General features: G+C 39.0%; 3 protein-coding genes across 4 annotated transcripts; 2 read left to right on the top strand and 1 right to left on the bottom strand.

Annotated features, from left to right (window-relative positions):
• Positions 1–6,350: 6,350 nt before the first annotated feature.
• On the top strand, positions 6,351–10,354 carry LOC143878252 (xyloglucan O-acetyltransferase 4-like). Of its 2 annotated transcripts, none has more exons than XM_077380553.1 (3): positions 6,351–6,496; positions 6,925–7,208; positions 9,426–10,354. In XM_077380553.1, the coding sequence occupies exons 2-3, from the start codon at positions 6,948–6,950 to the stop codon at positions 10,188–10,190; spliced, it is 1,026 nt and encodes a 341-aa protein (XP_077236668.1). In that variant the 5' UTR covers positions 6,351–6,496; positions 6,925–6,947; the 3' UTR covers positions 10,191–10,354. The 2 variants fall into 2 exon arrangements, with proteins under 2 accessions (XP_077236668.1, XP_077236667.1); XM_077380552.1 differs by lacking the exon at positions 6,351–6,496 and adding an exon at positions 6,504–6,826.
• A 3,710-nt stretch (positions 10,355–14,064) lies between these two features.
• On the top strand, positions 14,065–16,562 carry LOC143878251 (xyloglucan O-acetyltransferase 4-like). The gene is made up of 3 exons (XM_077380551.1): positions 14,065–14,383; positions 14,486–14,769; positions 15,672–16,562. Exons 1-3 carry the CDS (start codon positions 14,134–14,136, stop codon positions 16,434–16,436), a joined length of 1,299 nt encoding a protein of 432 aa, XP_077236666.1. The 5' UTR covers positions 14,065–14,133; the 3' UTR covers positions 16,437–16,562.
• Positions 16,563–22,140: 5,578 nt separating this feature from the next.
• LOC143878250 (uncharacterized) lies at positions 22,141–23,390 on the bottom strand. Its single transcript, XM_077380550.1, has one exon. It carries the CDS (start codon positions 23,016–23,018, stop codon positions 22,467–22,469), a length of 552 nt encoding a protein of 183 aa, XP_077236665.1. The 5' UTR covers positions 23,019–23,390; the 3' UTR covers positions 22,141–22,466.
• Between the last annotated feature and the right edge of the window lie 455 nt (positions 23,391–23,845).

Below are 23,845 nucleotides of genomic sequence, written 5' to 3'. Positions count from 1 at the left end.
AACCTAACCCGATTTCCAAGCCGATGAGGTTCCACCCAACCCGAGGAACCCTTTTTACCAACCCGAACCGACCCGACCCAAGTTCAACCCAACCCAACTCGAGTTTTTAAGCTTAAAAAAATAAAAATTCATAAAAAAATGTCCGGTTTCACTCGGGTCGGGTTGCCAAACCCTCAACCCAAACCAAACCTGGGTTGGGAAAAGTCGACACGAACCCAAACTCAACCTGGCCTTTTTGTTGCACCCAGGGGCGATGCCACATGAGAGGAAAGGGGGGCAATTGCCCCCCTTAATTTTTTGGAAAAAAAAAAATACCTTCATGTTTTAATATTTTTTTATCTTTACCCATTTTTTTAAAAAATATGCCCCCCTTTCCAATCATCCCTAAGATAGAAAATAAGTTTAAAATTTTAATTTTACCATTTTTATCTCCCTTTTTTTGCAAAATTTACTATAATTTTTGCCCCCTTCTTTCTTTCTTAATTTTAAGATACATACAAAAATTACTATAATTTTTGCCCCCCCTGTGCAAAATTTCTGGCATCGCCCCTGGTTGCACCCCTAAGTTTAAGCATTAATAGCCAAAAGGTCCAAAACATCTCTAAAATTAACAAACCACCATTACTTTTGGTTTGCTAGTAATTTTTAGGAAAAATTATTAAAAAAATGCGAAGTTTTTGTTATATTGTAAACAAAGCGCAGGCGTTTCAATTTTATAAAAAAGGGGCTGTCAGTGAGAGAATATGGCTTTTAGGACAAATATACCCTCCTTGCTTTCTCCCACCACATTTTGTGGTTCTAATCCCTATGTTATTCACCTACCCATTTGACTTTTTTCTTTCTTCTTTCCTAAGCCTTCCTCCTTCCGACGTGAAAACTCCATTGCCATAGTGAAAAAGCTCCATTGCCATACTTGCTGCTTTCTCATGCAACTCCACCCACGAAATGCCTTCATGTGAAAGTCCCTACCAAATCCCATATTATAGTTAGACAGACGGTGGAGGATCCGAGGAAAAAAAATATAGTGGGGCCTGCTTATTTAAGTGATCTCAACCATTTACTTGCTAAGCCCTTTCATGTAGTGCCTTAAAATCTTCTCTACAGGATGATCATAACCCTCTAATTTGTTAAGGCTGTTTTTATGGGATCCATTCATTCCAACCCTTTATAATCCTAATGGTTCAGATCATCCTATGGAGACCAATTTGGAAGCAAGTCCTATCTATCTACACCAGGACCCAAATAAATAAATGGCTTATGTTCACTGGGCCCCACTTGTCCCACCTAAGAAATATGGGATCCATAAGTTTGGTTAGATTATCCTAGACCCTTGATCAAACAAGTGGTTCATCTAAGTTTGTTCCAAAAGATCACATCTTATACCCCGGAACCACTAGGGAACCATATTTAATATCCCGAAACCACATTTTATACCACAGAACCACTAGGGAACCACATCTTATACCATGAAACCACTAGAGAACCACATTTTCTACCCCGGAACCACTAAGGAACCACATCTTATACCCCGAAACTACTAGGGAACCACATTTTCTACCCCAGAACCACTAGGGAACCACATCTTATACCCTGGAACCACTAGGAAAACCACATCTTCTACCACAAAACCACTAGGTAACTACATTTTTTACCCCGGAACCACTAGGGAACCACATTTTATACCTCAGAACCACTAGGGAACCACATTTTATACCCCGGAACAACTAGGGAACCACATTTTATACCCCAGAACCACTAGGGAACAACATCTTATACCACAGAACCACTAGGGAACCACATCTTATACCACGGAACAACTAGGGAACCACATTTTATACTCTAGAACCACTAGGGAACCACATTTTATACCCCAAAACCACTAGGGAACAACATCTTATACCACAGAACCACTAGGGAACCACATTTTCTTCCCCGGAACCACTAGGGAACCACATTTTATACCTCGGAACCACCAGGGAATCACATTTTATACCTCGGAACCACTAGGGAACCACATTTTATACCCCGGAACCACTAGGAAACCACATTTTATACCTCGGAATCACTAGGGAACAGCATTTTATACCCCAGAACCACTATGGAACCACATCTTATACCACAGAACCACTAGGGAACCACATTTTCTACCCCGGAACCACTAGGGAACCACATTTTATACCTCAAAACCACTAGGGAACCACATGTTATACCGCAGAACCACTAGGGAACCACATCTTGTACCACAGAACCACTAGGGAACCACATTTTATACCCCGGAACCACTAGGGAACCACATTTTATACCCCAAAACCACTAGGGAACAACATCTTATACCACAGAACCACTAGGGAACCACATTTTCTTCCCCGGAACCACTAGGGAACCACATTTTATACCTCGGAACCACCAGGGAATCACATTTTATACCTCGGAACCACTAGGGAACCACATTTTATACCCCGGAACCACTAGGAAACCACATTTTATACCTCAGAATCACTAGGGAACAGCATTTTATACCCCAGAACCACTATGGAACCACATCTTATACCACAGAACCACTAGGGAACCACATTTTCTACCCCGGAACCACTAGGGAATCACATTTTATACCTCAAAACCACTAGGGAACCACATGTTATACCGCAGAACCACTAGGGAACCACATCTTGTACCACAGAACCACTAGGGAACCACATTTTATACCCCGGAACCACTAGGGAATCACATCTTATACCCCGGAACCACATCTTATACCACGGAACATACCACAGAACCATTAGGGAACCACATTTTATACCTCGGAACCACTAGGGAACCACATTTTCTACGCCACCCTCTAGGGAACCACATTTTATACCCCGGAACCACTAGGGAATCACATTTTCTACTCCGGAACCACTAGGGAACAACATTTTATACCCTGGAACCACTATGGAACCATGCCTTAAACTCCAAGTCGGAAGTCCGGACCAATGGTCAGACTTCCAAATGGAAGCCAGTAGAAATGGCAAATCTACTGGTTTCCGTCGGAGATCCGAAGGTTGGTTCGGACTTCCGAGTAACCAGTAGAAATGGAGCTTTATCACGTTGGCAATAGAGTTTTTTTCCAAAACTACAATGGCAATGGAGTTTTATCATGTTGCAAATGGAGTTTTTTTCAACACTACAATGGCAATAGAACTTGGAAACGTTGCCAATAGAGTTTTTTTTTCAAAACTACAATGGCAATGAAGCTTGGAAACGTTGCCGATGGAGTTTCACATTAGAAAGCTTGCGGAAGGCTTAGGGAAGAAGAAAACAAAAATGTGATATGGATAGGTGAGAAACATAGGGATTAGAGCCTCTAAAAAGGGTGGGCAAAGCAAGGGGTATAGTTGTCCCAAAACCAAAATTTTCGTACCTGACAGCCCCTACTTTATGAATTTGAAATGTCTACCCTTGATTCACAATAAAACTAAAACTTAGCATTTTTTTAATAATTTTCCCTTAATTTACAAATTTATCTAAATAAAGCTATAGAACACATGGAGGAAAAAAGAGTGATTGATCACATTATCCTAATCATCGGATCATTAACTTACAAATGGTTCGGAGGAAAAAAAACTATAATTAGATTGATCATATGATCCTAACCATCGGATCAATAACTCGCAAATGGCTTGTCAAAGATTGTTTGGACTTGGGATTCGCATACTTTTCAGGCCGTGTGAGATCAAAGGTGGGTGGCAGATGCTTCAAACCGATCTCTCCCATATTGTTGAAATTGGATGCATGGAATCTGATAACATAAATAAATACAGATTATTTGGATAATTTTCAACTTTACCACAATCAAGACCGAATATGTGATTTTATGGTGGACGAGAGGACACAGATTGGGTGTTTGCAGTTGTGCTATACTTGTATACACTTCTCTTTTGGCGTAGGTAAGCTGGGATCGACCTGCGACCTCAAGGTTGAAATACAATGCCTCAACGATTGAGCTACTGGTCCAACCTCCACAGTTCTAATTTTTAATGGAGCCTACCCATCTATGATGTGATAATTTCTACTTGGGTCGAAAGTTAATGTTAATGGTTGATATTGGCTTTGGAAGTTCATTTTTGTCAATTTCAAAAATCAGTATTTTACTTTCCATAATGACATCTTAGACTTGTATAGCAAAACACCATTTTAAACAGCTTTAAGAAAAAAAATCGTTTTATAGTTTTTGCAATAAAAAAAGGGGGGTGAATTTATCCTCAAACAGTGAACCATTCTCACAGAAACCGTTAAAGGAGGGGATTTTATCCATTTAAGCGGCGGGAGGGAGGGGGTGTTTGATATCATTTCCCTTAAAAAAACTCTGTTTTTGAGGAAAATATTTAAAACACACTTTTTGCCTAATCACATTTTTCTAACTATGGCCAAAACTAGTTGTCTATATGAAGTTCTCACTGGGATCTTCCAGACCTCTAGATTTAAAATTGCCTAAATCTTCTTAAAAACTTGTTAGCAAAGTTTTATGAGGAATGCTAGACTCACAGGAGCACTTGCAAAAAAAAAGAAGGGAAAGGGCGTCCTCATTGGTGAAAACCAAGATATTTTGCAAGGGCTCCTGTGACTCCAGCTTTCCTCAAGTTTTATTGTTGTATCATTTTCTCATTTTAAATGGGTAAATTCCCTTAGTCACATGGTAGGTTTGCTTTTCCGTCCCTTTGTTTTGTTTCTTATTAAGAATAAAAGGAAGACGTGTGGAAATGGAACAAATTGAACTATATGAGATTCCGTTTGAATATTGCGACGTGGGTTGTAGGTACTGACCTAGACATTAACCTCACAAAATCATTGAATGCCAACATATGTAGAATTATATAACAAATCTTTCTTTCCTTTCTTTAAGTGTGTATAGACACGCCTATCCACGTTCATCGACAAAAAAAGAAGAAGAAGGGAAAAATACACTTAGACCCCGTGTATAGACACCTATCCACGTTCATCGACAAAAAAAAACAAAAAAAAAAAGAAGGGAAAAATACACTTAGACCTCCTGTGATTTCTCACACATTCAACTTAACCCCTAATGTTTAAAAAGTTACAAGTAGACCCCCGTGGTTTCAATTTGTGTAAGGTAGACCCCCTTAGTTGACGGTTGGTCAACAGATTGAAGGTTAGGATGATCCTATGGAGCTGATTTTTCGGGCACACTCTATCTATGTCAGGGCCCATCAAATGAACGCTTTGGATCATCTAAACAATGTGGGCCCACTGTTTTTTGGTAGTGGGCCCAAACCCATACCCGAATCCAAACACTACCAAAAACACAGTGGGCACACACTGTTTGGATGATTCAAAGCGTTCCTTTGATGGGCCCTGACATAGATAGGGTGTTCCTAAAAAATTAGTTCCATAGGATCATCCTAATCCTTCAATTTGTGGACAAACCGTCAACTGAGGGGGTCTACCTTACACAAATTGAAACCACAGGGGGTCTACTTGTAACGTTTTAAACATTAGGGGTTAAGTTGAATGTGTCAGAAACCACAGGGGGTCTAAGTGTATTTTTCCCCCAAAAAAACACATATTGGATATTAGGATTAGGGAAATGTTAATTTTGATGAGGGCACTCCTAACTTTATTAAAAGTACGGTATGGCCCGCACCATAGGATGATCCAAACCGTCCATTAGATGGGCCACAGGTGAAATAGGTTGTGCCTCAAAAATCATTTACATAGGTTGATCTGTGGCCCATCTAATGGACGGTTTGGATCATCTTATGGTGCGGGCCATACCGCACTTTTAATAACGTGAGGAGTGCCCTCATCAAAATACAGTAGTGCTGATAACATTTCCCTAGGATTATGCCATTAGCATGATTTAATTGGATGCCATATGATGCTTGTATCGCTTCACTAAAAACATAGTGGGCCCACGTTTCTTTGATCAACACCGTCCATTTGATTGGCCCTCAGTTGTATCCCCAATGGACCCAAAAAATCAGGCTAATCATATGGAACTCTAACATATGATGTTATGTATTTTTTGTTGTTGAACTTGGTTGATAAACTACTAATAAGCTGTGGTCTACATTCAAAGCACAAAGTTGTGTATTATTGAATGTTAAGATTGCCCAATTGCATGATTTTGAGTCATTGGAGACCCAATGTAGGGCCTACTGGATGGAAGATCCTGATAATTGGCGGTGGGGACCCGACCGACCGACCCCTCTCTCTCTCTCTCTCCAAGGTCGTCGACGCTTGGGTCCTTGTTGCATGGGAAAGCAAGATGGAACCAGAAAGTAATATAGTCTATTAATAGTTAGAAAAGTTTCTTTCTATTTATAACAGAGCGCCATTACGCCGATGAATAAGGCCATCAAGTATATCCAAAATCCCATGTGATTACCCTCAATAAATCTCCACCACGCGTTCCAATAACGTGTTAGCCTTCATGTTCCTCAAAGCATCTCTAACTTGCTCTTTGCCTTCACCAGAAAGCATTGTGCTAAATAAGGTAAAGAAAATCCTCTTCTGAAACCGTCTTCTATATAATTCAAGTCAATAAAACCCAACTTTGTCCCTTCATGAACCATGAAATCAAATGGTTGTCTCTCTATTTTTCCCACTCAGATGGCCATAACAAAGAGAATCAAATTCTTTCTTCCTCCTCCTCTTCCAATCTCCAACAAGGAGAAAAATATAAGGAGAGTAGGGTTTCTTTTGTTATTGTCATTAAGTGTAGCCTTCATCTTCCTCTCACCCATCTTTCACTCCCAAAACCCTATCAAAATCACAACCAAACATGACTTCAATCAAAGCAACCACCTCAGCACACACCAAATGGGTACAAGGCTAAGAAAACCCATCTCTTATATTTCAAGTTCATTGTATTCCTTTCACTTTGTTTTATTTGTCTTACTTCTTTTTTTGTGTGTTATGTAGAAGAGGAGACATGTGATTTGTTCATGGGTAGATGGGTTCCGGACCCAAATGGGCCAAGTTATACGAATTGGAGTTGTTTAACAATCCCTGATTCGAAGAATTGCGCCAAGTTTGGGAGGAAGGATAAGGGTTTTTTGAATTGGCGATGGAAACCAAATGGTTGCGACCTTCCAATGTTCGAACCAAAATCATTCCTAAGCATTGTTCGTGGAAAGAAGTTGGCATTTATCGGAGACTCGGTGGCGAGGAACCAAATGGAATCTCTCCTTTGCCTTTTATCTCAGGTTTATACTACTGCTTGTTTTCTTCTTCTTCTTCTTCTTCTTCTTCTTTGTTTCTTTCATAAGAAAAGCAGCCCAATACCACAATGAACTAAGAATAGAAATATTGTAGGATACAATGTGTAACAGATGATATGGGGTACTGGGTCCCACCTTTGATTGATCCAAACCGTTCATTTTAGAGTCCTGGGTTCGAATGTCCCTAATAAAACACGCCAAATTCCAAGTCCTTTTTGATGTTGAATATGGATCGTCGAAAACTAGGTATAGGCAAACGGTTCAGTATAATAGAGTTTTCCAAACAGTATGTATAAGGGAATGTCTAGGCAATTTCCCACAAAGCCATTTCACGGCCCTCCGTTTTCACTTCTTTTTCAAGGGAGAAGAGCCACTTCATAGCTGAATTTTTCTTCTTTATTTAGGCTCCCTTTCACACGTAAAATGGGAAAGACAAATTTTATGCCCATTTTCCCACTGAAAAATGACTGTAAGATTTGATTTACACCAGTTGTATGTTGAAAGAAACAGAGCCTTAATTCATACGAGGTGGCACTTCTCTCATTATGCAAAAGTGCTTTTACTAAATTGCCTAGACAATCCCTATAAATAATCAATGCATGTTATTGTAATTGTCTGTGTTAGTGATAAGATGTAGTGTTTGGGCATACATGACGTGAAAATGTTGACAGCAAACTTCTCACCATTCAAAGCCGTGCTAAAGGAAAAAGGTTGCATTGCTTTGTGTCTTAATCACAAATAAGAATAACTGAATTTGTGTGTGATTAGCATTGTCATGCATCACTATCATCATCAAAACATTGTTTGAAACTTTGAATGTTTCCTAGCAAATCCTAATAACCGGTATATACTCAGTCGAAATTTCAAAATTCCCTGGTCCGAAACTGGTACCGAAACCGAAATTTTAAACCTTGGTCCTGCCTTCAGTCACCCGTCTTACTTTATGCTAATCCTTGCTTTTACCAAAATACAAAATACCCATGATTCTGCCCTTGCTTTTCCCATAGTCTCCCTTTCAATTCCTTTTCCTTTCCCGAACGGAGATGAAATTCAAATGGTGATGAAGAGGAAGAGAAGAAAATAAAATAAAATAAAAATAAAAATTAAGGTGGAGGTAAAAACAAAAAGTTAATTAGAAAGAGCATTAAGGACATCTTGGGCACAAAAAATAACTCCCATTTGTTTTGCCTCCGAGTGAATGAAGTCATACAATAGACCGTCTTTTCTCTATTCTTTTGGAGAAATTATATGGTGTAAGGGCTTACAAGATTAAGGCCTTTGTACGGTGGAAGTACCACCCTTGACATTTGATCCAACAGCAGCTCCTCAAAAAGCTCAAAAAGTGAGCTGCTGTTGGATCAAATATCAAGGGTGGTACCCCTACAGTATTGTTGTAAGCCCTTACACCATATAAAATCTCATTCTTTTGATGCATAAAGCATTTCTCATTGATGAAACACTTTTTCGGTAATGGCACTTTATTAAACTCATCTTGGATTTCAACTAAAGAATGCATATATTCCACAAGAGGGGGGTGATTTTTTTTTTTTTTTTTCCATTGGGTTTTAGGAATTTTTATGCCATCTCTACTTCAGCTAGGGGTGCAACTTGGGTCGGGCTCAACCCAAACCGGACGGATTCAACCCGATTTTGGCTCAGGTTGGGTTGGCATTTCCTTGGGTTGGGTTGGGTTGGATTAGAGTTGGGAAAAGCCAGCCCGATTTAATTTCAGGTTGGGTTAGGGTTGGGGACCTCCGTCCTCTAATTTATCGTGTTTTCCTTCGGGTTATTGTATTTTTCCGTTTGGCGCAAGGTGAACCCGAACCAACCCGACTCAACCCAACCTGATTTCAGGTTAGATGGATTTGGTTAGGGTTGAAAGATTTAGAGGCGGGTTGGGTTAGGGTTGACCATCCTCAACCTGAGGTTCAGGTTGGATTGGGTTAGGGTTGAGGGAATGCGCATCTCAGGTTTGGGTTAGGGTTGGCCTCAACCAGTTCCAACCCGACCCAAGTTGCACCCCTAACTTCAGCTTACCAATTCTCTCCCTCCCGCACCCCTCTCACACAATTGGTTCGACAGGTATTCCGTGGAATATTTTTTTCATGGTTTCCAAACATGGCCTAAAGGAATCAATACATTAGGAATCAATCATTTTATCAAATACCTGTAATAACACACACATAATCCATTGACTTGCAGGAAGAGATTCCTACAAACATCTATAAAGACACTGAAGATAGATTCCGAACATGGTATTTCCCTTCCTATAATTTCACTCTCGTGGTTCTCTGGAGCAAATTCCTGGTTTTAGGCATAGAAAGAGTAACAAATGGGACGTTATCCGGTGTGTTCGACCTACATACCGACAAAATCGACGTCAAGTGGTCGGAAAAGATCCCGGATATTGACTATGCCGTCATCTCAGCCGGTCACTGGTTCTTCAGACCATTATACCTTTACGAGAGTGAAAAACTCATAGGATGTGTGTTTTGTAATGACCCAAACATAACTGATCTTGGTCTTGGTTTCACCTTCCGAATGATCTTTCGAACGGCTCTCAAGCACATAAATGGTTGCAAGGGGTGTGGGGGTCTGGTCACCTTGGTTAGAACATATTCACCAGCACATTTTGAACATGGGTCATGGAATACTGGAGGGAGATGTAATAGAACTTCTCCCATAAGTGAAAGTGAAGTGAATTTGAAGGGAGGAGAGGATGATTTTAGGAAAATACAAGTAGAAGAAGTTGAGAGAGTTAAGATCAGAAAGAAAGGAAATAAGAGGTATGGGGTCTTGGAAGTTACAAAGGCTATGTTGATGAGAGCAGATGGGCACCCTGGGTGCCACTGGGACAACCAATGGATGGAGGGTTACAACGACTGTGTGCATTGGTGCTTGCCGGGGCCCATTGATATGTGGAATGATTTGTTGTTGGGAATGCTGAAGAGGGAATCGTCCCTTTAGTAAAGGCACTTTATTACAATTTTTTTACTATGCAAACATGTTTTCATTTTATATGCAAATATTGAAGGGATGATACTTCATTGTGAAAGTTTTGCTATGTGAACATCCGTTAATTGGTTAGAACAATTGAAATAGAATAAAGTGCTTCTATAAACACCGAAAAATTGTTCTATTTTGATATATGTAAATTTTACGCGGTTATTTGATAGGGCGCATCAATGATGGATGCGCAGGGAAAATATGAGTGAGCAAAAGTACAAGTGTGTTCTACTAGTTTCAACAATCCAAACCATTTATTATATAGGCCTTGCTATGGATCGGCGACGGAGCAAAATGCACCCCCGTTGGCCAATTCTAACCGTCCAATTTGTAGTGGCTCTCTTAAAGAACACAGAGTTACAGACCATTGTTTCCTACAATTCATTTAATAGACACAAATTAGATGGTTATAATTGTACAATGACAATGGATTTAGATCGATGACCATCCACATGAAGGCCTAAGAAACAACAATCTTCACTAACCAGGACTTGGAATCCTCTTGGTAGTAGATTTTGGTGTATGGCTCCATCCATAGCAAGGCCTAGCACTTGAATAGTTTGGATTATTCAACAATTGGCTTCCACACGTGACATGCATCATATAATGAGGGAAATTATATATAAGCCCCATTTTTTACTCGGGACAGGCCCCTCTAGTGTAAAAGAGTAGTCATAAATACACTAGAGAGTGTCGTCTCTAGTAAAAAAAATGGGGCATATGTATATCACTTCCTGTATAATAAGTTAATAACCCTATAACCCTACGTTCTATATTGACAAAGTGACATGGGTGGAAGTGACTATCTCTAGGTTGCAACACAAGGCCCTACAGAATACTTGGTTCTCATTGTTTTCAGTCATCCTTTTGAATTTACGTTTGCAAAAACAAGTATAAACTTCAGCCTTTAATATTTTGAGCCAAAGCACTGCTCTGTTTTTAAGCCAAAGAAACACTTAGACTTGATGAAGAACTTTGGTCCCCAACTTGACTAAGAGAACCACTGATATTCGATGAGGAAACCAATGGTTCATCCCCAAAGCCTTCCTAAAGCATGGGGCATGGGTCACTGTTATCGCTTGTGTGCAATGATTCTCTGCTAATACTGACCTAAAGCAAGGTGGGGTTTGAGTCAAATTCATGCCAATCAGGCCCTGTTTGGATTGTAGAAAAAACATTTCTTGTGGAAAAAAAAATTCTTTTGATTTTTTTCTTTCCACAATTTAGTGGGAACATACATATGACTGTGGCTTATTTAGAGGGATAGTATTATAAATTGAAGGTCCAGAACTACAGTTCAAGTTAATTTTTTTATCTGTAATCAAATAATAGAAAATCAGGAAATTCTGTAAAAGTTTTCCTTTTTTCAAACTTTTCCAGAAAATTCCTGTAGCCCTGTTTGGATTACAGGAATTTCTAAAAAAGTTTGGAAAAGAAAAACTGTTCTAGATTTTCTTGATTTTCCATTGCTTGAATACACTGATACACTTGAACATCTGCAGATCAAGTTTTATTTACAGTGGACCTTTACTTTATAATTATATCACTTTAATTTATCATTGCCCTCTAAAACAAGGAATGAAAAAAATTACTCAAGATATTTTCCGCAAGAAATGTTTTACCTGCAATCCAAACAGTCACGAAGAAGGACTGAAAATCGTGTAAAATCAGTTGTACGTTTGTATGCAACTATGTTTGTTTCAGGATGGCAAGATTCAAATCTTGTTTTGCAGATACACAAGACGATTGAGAGACTACTCGTTCGAGTCACTAGTTGATGATTAGTATGTGTTTATGCAAACCATTTTCCACAAAACTTATCCTTTGTTTGGTGGGCATCCTCTTTCTGTGCCAAGCTGCTGAATTTCTCTGCCAAATCTTTATCAAATTTATGCTGTTAATAACAATTTTCGTTCAAAAACACTGCTACTAAGCTATCTAATCTACAGAATATTTCTAATTAGTCATGAAAAATATGCTATTATGAAGAAATTTTAGATTTTATGGATTGATTGCCTAAACATAACTAAAACAAACCACCATTTCTTTTGTTTTTTTTTTGGTAGTTTTTATTTACAAATTTATCTAAATCCATGTACATAACATAAAAGGAGAAAAACAAAGTGAGATTGATCAACAACTTACAAATGGATAGTCAAAGATTGTCGGATTTGCTTACTTTTCAGGCCAAGGTAGATCAAGGGTGGGTGGGAGATGCTTCAAACTGATCACCCATATTGTTGAAATTGGCTGCATGGAATTTTCTAAAATAAATACAAATTATTTCGATAACTAGCAAACTTGATCACATGCAAATCAAGACCGAATATGTAATTTTATGGTTGACGAGAGGACACAGATTGGGTGTTTGCAGTTGTGCTACACCTGTACACGCGTGTAATTTTTTATGGAGCCTAAGGCCATGTTTGGATACCCACGAGATTTAGATTTGGATTTAGTTGATATTTTGAACTCGATCAGATCCTTAGATTTCCAAATCAGCTACAACAGTGCAAAAAATTTCGATTTTCAAATATGTTCTGCGAGACGTTATTTGGAAATCAATATTTGTGGCAACTTCCTTCACCGTCGCTGCTCTTCGACGTTGCTCCGGGAGCAGCGAGATACCCCTCCCTCCCTCCCTTAAAACATGATCATTAAGATGATTGATGTATTAAGTATCCAAAACTCAAATCCAAATCAAAATACAAATGCATGAGGTATCCAAACGGGCCCTTATGGAACGTGATAATTTGTATTTGGGCTTATTTCTTAAAAAAAGTTCCCAAAGCTTTGAAACTATATTAGTTATCTTTATGAAGTTCTCACTGATATCTTCTAGACCCTTAGATTTAAAATTGCTTAAATCTTCTTAAAAGTTTGTTAGCAATGCTTTATGGTTGTAACATTTTCTCATTTTTAATGGGTAAATACTCTTAGTCACATAGTAGTTTTGTTTTATGTTGGTTCGTTCTTGTTAAGATGAAAAAGAAGAAGTGTGGAAATTGACCAATTTGAACTCCAATATGAGAGATGATTTTATTTGAATATTGGAACACGGTTTGGTATTGACTTCGACACTACCCTCTCAAAATCATTGACTTGCAACCATATAAAAATTCTCTCTTTCCTTTCTTCAAGTGTGTTTAGACACCTATCCATGTTCGTTGACAAAAAAAATAAAAATACATACTATTGGATATTAGGATTTAATTGGATAGTGTAGGGTGAATGTATCTATCAGTCATTTTAATGCAATGAGGTTCATCAAGTAAAATATAGTTGGCCCCACTCTTGATTGATCCAAGCCGTTCATTTGATTGACCCCAAGTTGGATCACTAATGGGCCCAAAAATATGGGCCAATCATCCAACTCTAACATCCAATATTTTGTATTTTTTGTTGTCAAAGTTAAGACCAAAGTCATGTATTATTGAATGTTTAGATTGCCCAATTGCCTATTATTGAGTCATTGGAGATCCAATGTAGGGCCTACTAGATGGACTATCCTGATCAATCGGCAGTGGGGGCCACTATAGTGGGAGTCTCTCTCTCTCTCTAAGATCGTCGGCTCCTGGGTCCAAATTGAATGAGAAAGCAAGGTGGAACCAGAGAGTAATATAGTCCATTAATAGTTAGAAAAGTTACCTTTTTATAAAGGGATTGAGAGCAATTACGCCTGTGAATAAGGCCATCTAGTGTATGCAAAATCCCATGCAATCCCCTCAAAAATCTCCGCCACGCGTTCCAATCTCTTGTTAGCCTTTATGTTTCTCAAAGCATTCCAACTTGCTCTATGCATTCTCAAGGAGGCACTGTGCCAAATAAGGTAAAGAATCCTCTCCTGAACCTGTCTTCTAATTCAAGTAAACAAATTAAACCCAACTTGCTCCCTTCATGAACCATGAAATCAAATAGTTATCTCCTTTTTTTCCTCTTTCAAATCACCATGACAAAGAGAATCAAATCCTTTCTCCCTCCTCTTCCAACTTTTCACAAGGAAAAGAACATAAGGAGAGTAGGGTTGCTGCTGTTATTTTCATTTACTATAGCCTTCATCTTCCTCTCACCCATATTCTACTCTCCAAACCCTATCAAAATCACACCCAAATATGACTTCAATCAAAGCAACCACCTCACCACTCACCACAAGGGTACAAGACAAGGCTAAGAAAACCCATCTCTTATATATTTCAAGTTCTTTGTATTTTTTTCACTTTGTTTTATTTTTCTTAATGTTGTTTTGTGTTATGTAGAAGAGGAGACATGTGATTTGTTCACGGGTAGATGGGTTCCAGACCCAAAAGGGTCAAGTTATACGAATTGGAGTTGTTTGACACTCCCTGATTCAAATAACTGTGCCAAGTTTGGGAGAAAGGATAAGGATTTTGTGAATTGGAGATGGAAACCAGATGGTTGCGACCTTCCAAGGTTCGAACCAAAATCATTCCTAAGCATTGTTCGTGGAAAAAAGTTGGCATTTATTGGCGACTCAGTTGCTCGGAATCACATGGAATCTCTACTTTGCCTTTTATCTCAGGTATATACTACTGCTTCTTTTCTTCTTTGTTTGTTTCATGAGAAAAACAGCCCTCTACCAAGGGAAATGTTATCAGCACTACTGTATTTTAATGATGGCACTCCTCATTTTATTAAAAGTACGGTATGCCCCGAACCATAGGATGATCCAAACCGTCCATTAGATGGGCCACCGCCTAAATAGGTTGTGCCCCAAAAATTATATCCATAGGTTGATCTTAACCCTCCGATCTGAATGTTAGAGGGTTGATCCTAACCCTCTATAGATCGGAGGGTTAGGATCAACCTATGGAAATTATTTTTGGGGCACAACCTATTTAGGCTGTGGCCCATCTAATGAATGGTTTGGATCATCTTATTGTGTGGGCCATCCCGTACTTTAATAAAGAGAGAAGTGCCCTCATCAAAATATAGTAGTGTTGATAACATTTCCCTACCACAATAGACTAAGAATAGAAATGCTGATATGGTGTACTGGGTCCCACCCTTGATTAATCCAAACCGTTCATTTTTATGTAAGATCATCTTCTCTCTATTCTTTTTTTCTTTTTCCTTTTTTTTTTTTTTTTTTTGAATTCTTAGCTTTTCTCTATTCTTTTGATGCATAAAGCAATGAAACCCTTTTTCGGTAATGACGCTCCAGACTTTAGTAAGCACATCTTGGATTTCAACTAGAGATTGCATATTTTCCATTAGAGGGACCCGCTAGCATTCCATGGAATAATTTTCATGGTTGTAAAACATGGCCAAAAAGGAACTAGGAATCAATCATTTTCACCAGTTAAAAAAAAAAGAAGGAATCAATCATTTTATCAAATATTTGTAATAATACACATAATCCATTGACTTGCAGCAGAGATTTTATTATATTTGTTTTACTATATTTAAATTCTTTTAATGCAGGCAGAGATTCCTACAGACATATATAAAGACACCTTAGATAGATTCCGAACATGGTATTTCCCTTCCTATGATTTTACCCTCATGGTCCTCCGGAGCAATTTCCTAGTTTTAGGCATACAAAGAGTAACAAATGGGATCTCATCAGGTGTGTTCGACCTACATGCCGACAAAATCGACGTCAAATGGTCGGAAAAGCTCCCGGAGATTGACTACGCCGTCATCTCAGACGCCCACTGGTTGTTCAGAACAATATACCTTCACAAGGGCGAAAAACTCATAGGATGTGTGTTTTGTAATGACCCAAACATAACTGATCTTGGCCTTGGCTTTGCGTTACGAACCATCTATCGAACGGCACTTGAGCACGTAAATGGTTGCAAGGGTTGTGGGGGTCTAGTCACCTTGGTTAGAACCTTTTCACCAGCACATTTTGAAAATGGGACATGGAATGATGGAGGGAGATGCAGTAGAACTTCTCCCTTGAGTTCAAGGGAGGTGAATTTCAGAGGGAATGAGGGTGAATTTAGCAAAATTCAAGTAGAAGAAGTTGAGAGAGTTAAAAGAAAACAAGGAAAGAAGAGGTTTGGGGTGTTGGATATAACAAAGGCTATGTTGATGAGAGCTGATGGGCACCCTGGGTCCCACTGGAACAACGAATGGATGAAGGGTTTCAACGACTGTGTGCATTGGTGCTTGCCGGGGCCCATTGATATGTGGAATGATTTGTTGTTGGGGATGTTGAAGAGGGAATCATCCCTTCAGTAAAGGCATTCATTACTGCATTTTTTTACCATGCAAACATGTGTTCATTTATACAGAAGAACAAGCGATGTTTACTTCATTACCATAGTTTTACTATATGGAAATAAATCCGTTCATTTGTTAGAACAATTGAAATAGAATGAAGTGCCGGTATTGCCAACTATAAATGTTGTATTTTGATATCTGTTTCATTTTTACACGGTCATTTGATTGGGTTAGTAAATGATGGATGCACAAGGAAAAATATGAGCGACCAACCAAAAGTACAAGTGCATGCCACTTGCTCAATGATCCAAACCATTTATTTCCTATTCTGTGCTATGAATCAACGATCGAGCTAAATCCGCCCTGATTGGACAATTCTAACCCTCCAATTTGTAGTGGCTGTCTAAAAGAAGGGATTTGCTAGCGTCCATCGCATAAGGCTTTTTCGCGTATGGTCTGTTGCATCTGAAAGCAGCCACCTCGTGAATGAAGACAAAATCTGCCGAAAAGTGAGCCTGTGTGCTGCTTTCAGATGCAACAGACCATCAGCGGAATGCCTTCTACAATGGACGCTAGCAAATCCCCTAAAAGAATACAGAACATTGTTTTTCTTATTTTCCTACAAACCATTTCGTCGACACAAAATTAGAGGGTTATAATTACACAATGAGATTGGATTTAGATCCATGATCATCCACAACAGTGCGTAAGAAATAAACGGTTTCGATCATTGACCAAATAGCCCACACTCGTACTATTGCCTGTTCATATTTTTCAATCCATGGGAGGCATTGATCTTTGAAGTCTCTCAATTATTTTCATGCATTTTCCTCTCCAAACCGCAACATAACACACTGGGCAATATGATCAAGGGGAGACTGCCTAGAAGAACTCTTCTCGACTCCCTCCTTTTGTTTCAAGGCTTCTTTTCATTTGATGACTCTGTAGACAAAGTCCATTTGCAGGAATTTATGTTTGCAAAAACAAGTCCAAACTTGGGAGTAGACAAAGTCCATATACAGGAATTTACTTTTGCAAAAACAATTACGAACTTCGGCGTTTAATGTTTTGAGCCATAGTAATGCTGTATTTTGAAACCAAAGAAACACCGAGACTTGATGAACTCGGGGCTCTAACTTGACTGACTCGGAGGCACTGATATTCGATGAGGAAATTGATGGCTCATCGGCAAAGCCTTCCTAAAAAATGGGTCACTATTGTCGCTTGCGTGCAATAATTCTCTGCTAATACTGGCCTAATGAAGAGTGGGGATTTGAGTCAAATTGACACCAATGGGGCCAGTAGTAGGACCTAAGAGAAGACAGCAATTTAGCAAGGGCAATCTTGGTCTTCTGTGGACAACACGACTTGCAGATCATGGCTTGTATAAAGATTGGATTGATAATTCTCACATCTACCATGCAATTAAAAAAAATCTCACCTCTATAATCATATGGAAAAGAAAAAAAATTAAGACGTGGATGCTGGTCCTCTTTGGCCAGAAAGTATACCCATGTTTCAGAACTAGAGTCCATCTCATATCTCAGATCAGATAGCTTTCTGAAACCGGTAAATGTTTATTAAATTTCGGATGAAAAGAAGTTGAAGCAATCTAGAAACACAGAAAACCAGGCATGGTTGGCATAAGATCAGCTTGAAGCATTAACAATCCAGTCATTTCATCACCCGGATGGGGGGATTTCCTCTTGTGGAAGATCTAATTGCAAGGCACAGCTAATGGTGACTTTTCTCAGCAACATGTGTTTACATAATGCATACCATGTGAATGCGATTAGGTATCTTCCTTCTTCCATTAATATATTTATCAAGGGTGGTTCTTTTGAAGCATAATAGGGGCTCCACAAAAACTCATCTGGCATATAATGCACCTTCTCAAAAGATATTTGAAGATAATTTTCTTCCCTCACCAAAAGGCTTAATCGTTGTGTGGGAAGTTGGATTGTGATCATTTCTCTTGGGTTTCAGATAATTAAGAACCAAAGTACCTTTGAAAACCACAACTTACTCACCTGACAGTCAAGTTATCATGAAAACCATACTATTTTCAAAGACTTGAACAACATTTGTCATGCATGTATCAACGGCTCACTGATAATGGAAATCCTAATCTGAATATAAATGGAGCGGCCCAAGGAAATTGAGTAAAAATGTGATTGTCAGATGCCTCAGGTTCATTGACGATTAAATCATTTTGAAAGTTGTGAAGAGATGAGGATTTTCGAAGGCAAGATAACGACAGAGCTAAGGAGAAATAACAAAGTACTTTCAGTGGATGGGTTCTACCATTGTGATCCTGCCTGCTCTGATACCACTTATAACATATGCATGCATCAAATAAGCAAAAGCCGAGAAGAGAGGATGAGAGATTTTCTGGCATGAGAGATTCTTCTTTCGTTATTTAATGACACAGATTCTACAATAACATTTTTTTTCCATAATAAAGATTCTACAATAACTTATATACAGACTGTAAAAAGGATTAAACTATCCTTAATGAAGGGTAGCACCACAAATGTAACATATACACATCTCTAATCAAGGGACATGGCTACTTGTGGAAGCATATGTTTCAATTGTTTCTACTAGAATCCCTCATAACTAGGAATGGGAAGCAAAATGATTCTTCTAAATTTACCTAGACAACACGATTTGGACATGACGAAAGGCATAGCCTGCTCCTAAATCAAACAATAATATTTCATAAATCAAGATCACTGCTATCTTCAGAACATTTTTTTTTTTTGAAAGGTAGCAAGTTTTATTCCAAGAAAAATAGAGGTATAACGAGGGGGACAAGCTGTCCCCAAAATAGTACAACACTAGCCACACTTGCAAGGGCAGGCAACAAGCCCTATCCTGGCAATACAGAATGGTAAAACTGACATACAACTCTAAAAAAATAAAAGGCCATCAAGCAATCAGAAAAACTTTGAATGCCGCCTTCTTGAGGAACGCATTGAAAACCTCTACATTTGCCTTCTCCACACCTTCCTTTGCCAAACGATCAGCCTTCTCATTGGCTGGCTGATCTTCTCATGTGGTGGATTAGCGAGCTAATTAATCGCAACAGGTCCCTTATCTCTGCAATTATATTTTCAAGCTTCTAAGGTCCCCTACTCTTATTTGACGCCCAAGCCAAAGCATTCCAGTTACAATACCTATCAGCCAAAGAGGAATCCTTCCAGTAGTATCGGCCATTTACCCTGCTTCCCTCCACATTTCATCAAGTGGTCATGCTAGCGACAAAGCAAGGCCCTAGCTTCGGCTTCACTTGCATCATAGAAGCCTGTCGGGCCCGAGAAAGGCATCAAGACTACACCCTTAGAGCCGCGAATCAAATCTCCAATGTCGGCTCGACCCGGGTTACCAAGAGAGCTTCCATCAAAATTCAACTTGACCCAACCCACCGGAGGCGGTTTCAACTTTGGAGTGATTTTCTTTTCCCATAGAACCACATGTCAAACTACCCTTGATGACCGATGCATATATATGTGTTGTAGGATGAAAGTAGACAAGACAACAACTAAGACAACAGCACTAGAGGGGAGCTATAAAGAAGATTGTGTCACAAACAATGATACCTCATTGTATTCCTGAGGTGGGTTTATGAAGAATATAGAGGTATGTCAGAACAGGTGTGGGGGATGTGAAGTCAACATTAAGCCTTTACTAAACAACAACCTCATATTTTTTCCGCTAGACACAATTGTACCTCATTTTTTTCGCTTACCCTAAAAGTCAAAACTGTCCAAGTTGTTGCACGTAGTTATACAGGGATCACCTGAATGGATTGGTCTTTCAATCATCCTAAATGGGAATACAAAGATACAAACATCTATTAACATAAATTTGTCCACAGTGACAACAGACAATTGTTGAACTCTCAATTGGTGTGTCTTGGTTATTGTACTCCGCTATTGTACAACAATACTTGTAAAATTGTTGTGCGTCTTGGTTATTGTACTCTCAGCCATTGTACAACAATAGATACCTATACATAAATCACTAAGGCTGCTCCGACGTATAATACAATAGTATAGATTCAACCAGGATCCTGCCCTATTTAATAGAATTATCGTGGGTGACTCACCAAGCAAGATGCCCTTTTACATGTGCTAAATGATCCCGCCTTTTAGATTTGTCTCTGCCTTTGAGCTATGGCACAGGTGGAAAGAGGTGCGTTGGAGAAGTGAGCATAGAAATGTCAGAGCCCAGGAGTGGAGTCCCCCTGCGCCTGGCCTACTGAAGCTCAATTTTGATGGCTCCAGTCTAGGAAATCCAAGACCATCTGGGATTGGAGGCCTCCTGCGAGATGACAGTGGGTCAACAAAGTGGTCTTTTTCGGGTCCCATCGGGGTGTCGGATTCGAATGAGGTGAAGCTAAGAGCAGTTCTTCAAGGTCTAAGGATATTGGAACCGTGTATTCGTAACCAAGTCATAGTGGAAGGAGATTCCTTGAACGTCATTCATTGGTTGAAAGGGTCTTTGTCGCCCCCTATGAGATTAGAGGATTGGATGGACGGAATCAGACTTCATTGATGGATCGACGATTTCTTTCCATCATGTGAGACGGTTGGCTAATATTGAGGCAGATAGGTACGCCAAAGGTAGGTTCACCCACTTATAGCACTCATTGTACTTGAGTTTGATAGGGACAGCAGAGGTAGCAATCTCAAATCAATTGGGTATTAGGGTCAGATTGGGCTCGTTGGCATAAACTAGGGCTTTGGGTGTCTTTCTTTTTATGCAAGTAGGAAAGAAGGTTCTGAAAAAATACAAATACGGACACGAACAGATGAAAAAGGTATATGAATCAGGCTAATCAGCGCTTTCCAAAATCTAGGACACGGGTACAGGTGCCCCATAACACGAGATAAGACATAAGACATGTACCAATCAAAAATCATAAAGCAACCCTAAATCTAACATAGAAGAAAACCAATAATAAATTTTAAAAGTAACATCCATAAGACTCATAGTCAAAATTATAATCGCAAATATGCGACACTGAAAAACAAAAAATAAGATACTTCTTTTAACAAAAAAAAGAGTATGATACTTAATTAAAAAAGAGTGACATATGTGTCAAGCATTATAGTTATTTTGACCAACAGAAGTATCCATGAAATATCTGAGTATGAGTATTGCGCCTGGGGCAATAACACAGCTAGTAAGGTTATAAGTTATAATCGAGACGCGTCAATTACACTCGCCAATAACCCTTTCACAATATTGATGAGCAGTCTTGATACTAGAAATTATTATATAGCACAATAATGATATCAGTGCTCCCAATTCGTCATGAATTGATCTTTAATATCAATGGAGGACCATGCTAAATGTCCTTCATTCATTTTATTTATACATAGAAAATATCTTGCTTTACCACCTTTTTTTTAATGGTACTTGCTTTACCTCTTCCTATAAGAAAAAAAATGAATATTTCCTTTTTCAAAAAGTTGCCATGTCAAAGGCAAATTCCAGACACCCATCGAACATGGCTATTAAGACAAAACCTTAATGTACTATTTTATAATCTATTTTATAGTTGCCACGTCAATTGAGCTTGATTTTCCTGATAAAACGTATACAAATGAAATCTCAAATCCAATCCCATTTCAGTTAAATATTTCTCCGATTACTCCCCTCATTAAACTTTTTATATCAAACATCAAAGGGAAATTCTTCAAACAAGTTATCATTATCTAAATAGTACCAAACCATGTCAGATTCATACTGCAGTACCAATAGATACAATGCATTTTTTTAAAGAAGCAAGAAACTGCACAAGGCACAAGCTTGTGGTAAGCAATTGAGCCTGATTTTCCTGATAAAACATATAAGAATGAAATCTCAAATCCAATCCTATTTCAGTTCAATATTTCTCAGATTACTCCCCTCATTGCACTTTTTATATCAAATTTCCAGTTACCATTCTTTAAATAGTACCAAACCACATTAAATTCATGCTACAATACCATTAGATACAATGCATTTAAAACAATAAAAAAAGAACACATTTCTACCTCATGCCTCTGATGTATTCCCTAGTGGATATGAGAAGAGCTCGCGAACGGGCGAGAACTCCACCAACCCAATATCCATTGCATACCCACAAACAGGAAGCTTCAAATCGCGCAAAATAAAAAAGGCCTCTGCCATTCGATTCCTAGGAACATCTTGTGCAACCAAACAGTGTGGGAACCACGAATCAGGCCTATAATCCTCCCCAATTTCGACCCCTTCTTTCTTTAGGGCATCACATAATTGGGAGTGAAATTGAAGGAGTGATGAAGAAGGGGTTGGGGCGAAAAAGAGAACATTCTGTTCAGAGGGAAAGCTCCCAACTGAGGAGAGGGTTAGGGTTAAAGGTTCTTGTTTTGAAGAGAAGTTTTTTATGACGTTTTGGAGTTTTGGGGGGTCGAGAAGGGGGCTAGAGAGGAGGGTGATGTGCGGCCGAGATTCGATCTCGATGAGTTGGGTGCTGATCTGTCGACGGGCGAGGACGTTCCAGGCTTTTAAGACCTGGTTTTCAAGGGCTGGATCGAAATATAGTTCGATGGAGTAGCCTTGAGACATTGTAGGGTTTGGAAATTGGGGGAAAAGAAATAAAAAGAGGATTTCTTAAGTACCCAAAAGAAGAAGAAGAAAAAATGAGAGGCAAAAACCCTACCAAGGAAAAAAAATGGGAAGTTTTGCAAAGACCCAGAAGAAGAATAGAAGAAAACCCAACTAGAGAAGGAAAAACAAGCACGAAAAACCAAGATAAAGCGAGGGGGAAAAAGAGAAAACGAAGAAGTAAGTCTAGTGCAAAGAAGAGGCTAAATAGAGAGCATAAAGCTAAACGGAGTGACACATAAAAAACAAGAAGCGAGGAAAACGGAAAGAAACTCACCTTGCCTGGAATCTAGAAAGCAATCTTTTATCTCATTACATAATCTTGCTTCTAGCTCCTCTTACATATTCGGCCTGGGTACTTTATAGAAAATCCCCACCGTGCCAAAAATTTGTCCCCGTCTTGGGTTTGATTTTGGGGTCATTGGAGATCCAAAGGAAGATCTATCAAATGGACGGTTCAGATCGATCAAAGTTGGTAGACTAGAACCATCTATTTGATTGGCATTCAGCAAAATTGCCTAGCAAATCTCATTTTTTGTTAGGGAAATGATACTATCCCACCCACATTTTGATATTCTCGCTAACCCATCTTGTCTTTTAGTGATTAAGAGACATTTCCCAAAAAGCTCTCAGGAAAAGAAAGACAGCTGGGTTCGTGCAAATATCAAAATATGACTGCTGATAACATTTCTCTTTTGTTCTTGAACATGAACGAGTCAAAAAATTAGAGTGAACTATTCACATTCAGGGCGGTAAAATTACATATCATTGGATTTTAGGATTAAATG

This window comes from Tasmannia lanceolata, unplaced genomic scaffold (genome assembly GCF_043159265.1).
Source record: "Tasmannia lanceolata isolate RefF3 unplaced genomic scaffold, GAP_Taslan_0.1 ptg000006l, whole genome shotgun sequence".
NCBI lineage: Eukaryota > Viridiplantae > Streptophyta > Magnoliopsida > Canellales > Winteraceae > Tasmannia > Tasmannia lanceolata.
The sequence above is the reverse complement of the archived record's forward strand: the minus strand, read 5'-3'. Positions and strand labels throughout refer to the sequence as shown.